This window comes from Macaca mulatta, chromosome 6, assembly GCF_049350105.2.
Source record: "Macaca mulatta isolate MMU2019108-1 chromosome 6, T2T-MMU8v2.0, whole genome shotgun sequence".
Taxonomy (NCBI): Eukaryota; Metazoa; Chordata; class Mammalia; order Primates; family Cercopithecidae; genus Macaca; species Macaca mulatta.
In genome coordinates, this window is record NC_133411.1 from 71,564,349 (window position 1) to 71,571,603 (window position 7,255).

General features: G+C 39.5%; 1 protein-coding gene across 1 annotated transcript; it reads right to left on the reverse strand.

Moving 5' to 3' along the window:
* On the reverse strand, positions 1–5,360 carry LOC144341318 (endogenous retrovirus group K member 24 Gag polyprotein-like). Its single transcript, XM_078004427.1, has one exon. It carries the CDS (start codon positions 4,606–4,608, stop codon positions 2,521–2,523), a length of 2,088 nt encoding a protein of 695 aa, XP_077860553.1. The 5' UTR covers positions 4,609–5,360; the 3' UTR covers positions 1–2,520.
* Between the last annotated feature and the right edge of the window lie 1,895 nt (positions 5,361–7,255).

Consider the following 7,255-nt stretch of genomic DNA (forward strand, 5'->3'; position numbering starts at 1 on the left):
TAGAGAAAGAAAAGCGGGGGCCCAGGGGACCGGCGCTCAGCTTACAGAGGACCCACGCCGGCCCCGGTCTCTGAGTTCCCTTAGTATTTATTGATAATTATCTTTACCATCTTAAAGACAGGGGAGTGGCAGGACAATATAAACAGAAAAAAGAGGAAATCGGCAGTAAGACATATGAACAAAAACCTCTGTGACATGAATAAATTCAAAGGACAAGGCTGTGCCTTGAGATGCATATGCAAACATCTCCATAAACCTTTAGGCAGCATAGTTTCAGTCTATCACATGGGGAGAAACCTTAGACAATACCTAGCTTATCTAGGAACAAAGTCACACCCTGCACGCCCAAAATCCATTAAACCTTGAGTTACCACAGCACATGTCTCTTGCAAGGACAAGATTGGGGGTAGGGTCACAGACTAACAGCATCTCAAACACAGAACAAAATGGAGTCTCTTATGTCTACTTCTTTCTATATAGACACAGTAACAGGCTGATCTCTTTCTTTTCCCCACATTTCCCCCTTTTCTTTTCAACAAAACCACCATTGTCATCATGACACCGAGATTACATATTTCACAAAGTAATAGAATTTCACAAAGCAAGTGGAGGCAGGATGAGATCACAGGATGGAGTTAAAATTAAAATTTTTGGGCATGCATAGTCATGGATAACATTTTATCAGAAAACAGGGTTTGAGAGCAGACAACCTGTCTGACCAAAATTTACTAGGTGGGAATTTCCTCGTCCTAATAAGCCTGGGAGCGCTACAGGAGGCCGGGGCTTATTTCATCCCTTCGGCTTCAACCGTAAAAGGCGGCACGCCTCCAAGGGGGTCGTTTATAGGCCTACCCTCAGAGCGCATTCTCTTTCTCAGGGGTGTTCCTTGCTGAGAAAAAGAATTCAGCGATATTTCTCCTATTTGCATAATGAAAAGAGAAGAAATATGGCTCTGTTCCGTCCGGCTCACCGGCGGCCAGTTCAAGGTTGCCTCCCTTGTTCCCTGAACATTGCTGTTATCCTGTTCTTTCTCCAAGATGCCCAGATTTCATATTGTTCAAACACACATGCTCCACAAACAATTTGTGCAGTTAAGGCAATCATCACAGGGTCCTGAGGTGACATATATCCTCCTCAGTTTACAAAGAAGATGATGGAATTAAAAGATTAAAGTAAAGACAGACATAAGAAATTACAAAAGTATTAATTTTGGAGAACTAATAAATGTCCATGAAATCTTCACATTTTATGTTTTTCTGCCGTGGCTTCAGCCAGTCCCTGCATTCAAGGTCCCTGACTTCCCGCAACGTTCTCCCTCCCTTTTCCTCTATATAAATGTGCCATGGTGATGAAGGCTTGTTCGTTAGTCAATGGTGCTCGATTGCGGTGTTTCCGTCTCCGTGGAGGCGCTTTTCTTTGCATCTCCGATGGGTTCATTGTAGAACTTCAAATGTTTAGTGGGTATCCAAACAGGAAGCTGATTTGCTCCTGGTGAAACACAAGCAAAACCTCTTCCCCAGGTTATCACCTTCCCTATTTCCCATGTCTTATTTTTGTTGTCTTTCCACCAAATCAGTTTTCCTTCATGTGGACTGTTCTTTTTACCAGTAAGATGTTGTTCTGCAGAAGCAGTAGTCTGATTTCTATAAATGTTTAAAAAATTTAAAGTATAGAGTGCTAGATTAAGCTGCATCTGAGGAGTGGTACACTCCTTACTATCTCCCCCTTTTTTTTGTTTAACTAACTGAGTTTTAAGTGTTCTATTAGTTCTTTTAACTATGGCCTGTCCTTGGGAATTATAAGGAATTCCTGTTGTATGTGTAATATTTCACTGATTTAAGAATTTTTGGAAAGCTTTACTACAATAACCTGGTCCATTGTCAGTTTTAATTTTTTCTGGAACTCCCATTACAGCAAAACAAGATAATAAATGTTTTTTAACATGGGAAGTACTTTTTTGATTATCTGGTCTTAAACAATGTAAAATCATTGTACTTTCGTACACTTCTGAAGCTGTGCCTACGCCGACAAGTCTTGTAACAGCCTTTTGTTTAGGCCAATTTTTTGGCCACTGATTTAAAGCAATGACAGAGACATCTGCTCCAGTGTCTACCAACCCTTCAAACTGTTTTCCTTGAATGATGGCCTTACACACAGGTCTGCTCTCAGAGACCAGATTTGCCCAATATGTAGCCTTTCCTGTCGGATCAGTGCTTCCGAACCCTCCTGTTCTTTTTATTTTACTGTTTCCAACTTTAATATAAGGTAGGAGTAATAATTGAGCAATCCTGTCTCCTGGACTGGCACTCCAAGGAACTGAGGAACTAATAACCAATTGAATTTTACCTTTATAGTCTGAATCAACCACACCAGTATGAATTTGAACTCCTTTTAGATTTAAACTTGATCTTCCTAAGATTAGTCCTACAGTCCCCTCAGGCAATGGGCCATATACCCCTGTGGGGATTTTTTGAGGAGGCTCCCCTGGAAGCAGAGAGACTGCTTGTATGGCGCATAAATCTACTGCTGCACTGCCGCTTGTGGCGGGGGATAATTGCTGTATTGTGATAACTGGCTTATTCCCTGAGACACTTGTGGCAGTGGGGGTTGTTGTTCCTGAAAACCCTGAGGAACAAAGGGCTGAATTTGGAATGCCCCAGTTTGTTGCGGGGCCTGAGGCTGGCCCCTCCTCTCGTTTCTCGACAGTGGTTGCCCATTTTTATCAAATTTAGAACGACATTGATCACCCCAATGTTTTCCCTTTTTACATCTTGGACATAGGCCAGGTGGCTCTTTATCTGTTCTTGTAGTAGCTTGAGTAGTTACATTTTGTTTATTTGAGACTAGGCAATTCTTTTTTAGATGACCAATTTGACCACAATTATAACATCTTCCCCCAAATGTTTTAACCTGTCCTCCTAAAGCAACTCCTGTGATTGCTTGAGTCATAAGCATAGCTTTATGCATAGCTCCTCCAATTCTATCGTAGGCCTTAACGTACTCTGAGATTACATCTGATCCTGCAGGAACCTTTCCTTTTAATGGCTTAATGGCTGATTGACAATCAGGATTGGCGTTTTCATATGCCATCAACTCCACTATGACCTTACGGGCATTCTCATCGGTAATTGACTTTTGAGCAGCATCTTGAAGTCTTGCTACAAAATCAGGGTAGGGCTCTTTAGAGCCTTGTCTTATTGTATTAAAGGAGGGGCAGGCGGTTCCTGGGTCTTGGATTTTCTCCCAGGCCCTAAGGTAGATAGCCCTGATTTGCTCAATGGCCTCATTTGGCATTATTACTTGTTGGTCAACAGTGCTCCAATTTTGACCTATTCCTAATAGTTGATCTGCATCTATGTCAATTGGAGGATTGGCAGTCCTATTTTTTCGGACCTGTACTTGTGCCCCATCAATCCACCAAGTCTTAAATTGTAAAAATTGAGAGGGTGAGAGTGAGGATTTTGCCAGAATCTCCCAATCATAAGGAATGAGTCTATGTCCATGAGCAATGGAATCTAATAATGTTCTCATGTAAGGAGAGTTGGGTCCATACTGTTTTACTCCTTCTTTTATTTCTTTTAGCATTTTTATAGAAAAAGACTTATATCTGGCTTTAGCTACGGGAAGCTCTCTCTCTTGGGCCCCTTCTCTAGGTGGTCTTGCTTCTAATATTACTGGGAATTGCCACGCCTCAATATCTCCTTGTTTTTTTGCCTCATTAATAATTTTATGTAACGCACTACCCTGTGTACTAGGCGGTGCTGTAGGATTAAGTCTCATGGTGGGCGGCTGAGGATATGGCGACCTGCCCTGTGGCACTGGAAGTGTTCCTGGCTGTCCATACGGATTTTCTGGGGGCTGCTGATACTGTAGTTCAGCTGGCGGCCAGTATTGATAGGCTACTGGCGGCTGGGTCTTATTTTCTACCGGCTGATATTGTGGACACTGTATTTGGATTGGCATTGCCATGACAGAGACTCTATCTTTTTCTATTTGATCTTCTTTTGGAGTTTGTACTTGTTTAACCTGCATTTGAGGTTGTAAAGTTACAGGCATTTGAGCTGCTGGAAGAGCAGTTGGCCATCGTGGTTTAGACTCTGATGGCTCTGCTAATTTTGGATTTTTTTCTTCTAATTTTAACGTTTCAGGATATACTACCTCCTGTAATTGATTATTGTCAACATTTTGCGTTGACCGAGCCATAGCCGGCTCTGATACACATTCACAGTGTGAACTTTCTTTTCCTTTCCGGGATTCTATCCCTGCCTCTTTTTCACAATCTACTGCACAGCTTTTAGGGACATCAGAAATTGGAACGCTATCTTCTTCTGTTTGAAATGGTTCTAAAGCTACTTTAATAATGACCCAATTATTCCATACTGTGAGCGGAATGATTTTACCTTCCCTACTTGCTTGTTTTAATTCTTTGCCAATTTTTTCCCAGTCTTTTAGATCTAAAGTTCCCTGTTCTGGAAACCATGGACAAAACTGCTCTATTGTTTGAAATAGCGTAATTAGATTTTTGGTAGAGACTTTAACTCCCCCTCTTTTTAAGAGAATTTTAATAAAGCTGCGATAAGAGGCATATTTACTTTTAGTTTGCCCCATTGTTACCCTAGGTTCTTCCGAGCGCACAAGCTTACCGCAAGGCTGACTGTAGACGTACTCGGGAGTCTCTCGTCGACTTGTCCTCAATGACCACGCTCCAGCGTACCTTCACCTTAGAGAAAAGCTTCCACGTTGGGCACCAGATGAAGGGGTGGCCTGCCCCTCCACACCTGTGGGTGTTTCTCATTAGGTGGAACGAGAGACTTGAGAAAAGAAATAAGACACAGAGACAAAGTATAGAGAAAGAAAAGCGGGGGCCCAGGGGACCGGCGCTCAGCTTACAGAGGACCCACGCCGGCCCCGGTCTCTGAGTTCCCTTAGTATTTATTGATAATTATCTTTACCATCTTAAAGACAGGGGAGTGGCAGGACAATATAAACAGAAAAAAGAGGAAATCGGCAGTAAGACATATGAACAAAAACCTCTGTGACATGAATAAATTCAAAGGACAAGGCTGTGCCTTGAGATGCATATGCAAACATCTCCATAAACCTTTAGGCAGCATAGTTTCAGTCTATCACATGGGGAGAAACCTTAGACAATACCTAGCTTATCTAGGAACAAAGTCACACCCTGCACGCCCAAAATCCATTAAACCTTGAGTTACCACAGCACATGTCTCTTGCAAGGACAAGATTGGGGGTAGGGTCACAGACTAACAGCATCTCAAACACAGAACAAAATGGAGTCTCTTATGTCTACTTCTTTCTATATAGACACAGTAACAGGCTGATCTCTTTCTTTTCCCCACAATACCTCTGTACAATGAGGTAGTACTACTCAGCAATAAAAGACACAAACCAGACTGGAAAGGAGCCCAGTCTCCTACATTTATGCATTGTATGACTCCATTTATATGACATTCTCAAAAAGACAGAACAAAAGTGATGAAGAATGAATGAATAAGTGGTTTTCAGGGACTGGAGTTGGTGAGAAGCTAGGGTAAGATGCAACATCTTGAAGTGATGGAAGTGTTTTATATATTGATTGTGGTGGCAGTTACATGTCTGTATATGCTTAACATAGCTTGCAGAATCATACACTATAAAGGGTAAATTTTGTTGTATGTAAGTAATTTTCAATTAAAAAATAAAAGTAAAAATCACATATGTCTGATACTCTATCCAGAAATTTTAAGCTGCAGTTGGAGCAAGAGTTTTATTTTTAATTTTTTCTTTTGAAATAATTATATATTCATAGCAAGATGCAAAAAAATTACAGGGAGGTCATATGCACTTTTCATGCAGTTTTCCCCAATGGTAACATCTTACATCACTATAGTGTTTTATCAAAATCAGGGAATTGACACTGGTGTAATCCACAAAGCTTATATGAATTTCATCGGTTTAACATGCACTCATTTGTATGTGCCTGTGTTTAGTTCTATACAATTTTATGAAACTATGTATATTCATGTAGACACCACCACAATCAAGATACAGAAGTGCTCCCTCACCACAATGATCCATTGTGCTACTCCTTGTAGCCACACCTACTCCTTCCCCTTATTCCTAACACCTGGCAGTCAATGTGCCATAGATCTTTTTAATTTTGTTATTTCAGGAATCTTATATAAATGGAATAATACAGTATGCAATTATGACTTTTAAAAAATAATCTCCAGTTAATTCTAATGCACTATCAAAGTTTGAGAACCAGTACATAATCTAAACCTTTTCATTTTATTTCATTGGTTACTTTATCTTAAAAAATTTATCTTCCTCTCAGGTCTGGGTTAAGGACTCTGATGGTTTAATTAGTTATATTATCTTTTGCCGTTAGTTTTTTTTTCATTCCCACTATTCAAAGTCCAGAGTATCAGAGAAGCTTTTATCTCAAGCAAATGACATCTGCTATACAACAAGGATTCGATATTCAATTTACTGAACGAATAAACACACATCTTTGCTCATAATTTGGATTATTTCCTTTGAATATGCTCCCATAAACAGCAAGTGAGTCAAAGAACTTGTATACATAATTTTAAAAATTGCGGTAAGAACACTTAACTGGAGACCTACCCTATTCATTAAATGTTAATTACACAATACAGTATTGTTAAGGATGGGTACAATGTTGCATAGCGGACCTCTAGAACTTATTTATCTGACACAACTGAAACTTTATACCCACTCAACAGCAACTCCTCCCGTTTCCCCTTTGTCTCACCAACAAATAGGACTTTCTAAAGATTGAACTACAGTTTGCTGTAATCAAGAGTGAACTGGTAAAGCCCATCTCTAACAGCCCAACTCCTCCACCTACCTTGCAAAAACTATATTTTAAATCACTCTTAATTCATTATTAATTTGATGACCAAGATTGACATCTTATTTTCATTTTATTTTGTCATTAATTTAATTTGTATTTCTAATTTTTGAATCACCAGTTTATGCTTTCAGCTATTTAATTGGATACTTAATTTTTAATAAACACATAAGTATAGTTTATTAAGAATGTTAATAACTTCCCTCCAATATATCTAGTAAATATCTTCTATTTCCACCTTTAGTTAAGGGTCTATTACCTTACAATTAAATTAGCTTATTAGTCAAAGCACAGGCAAAATATAATTTTAATAAAATTAAAACAAATTTCTTGACAACTCTCAGACATTATACTCACATTGGGTATACATACACAATA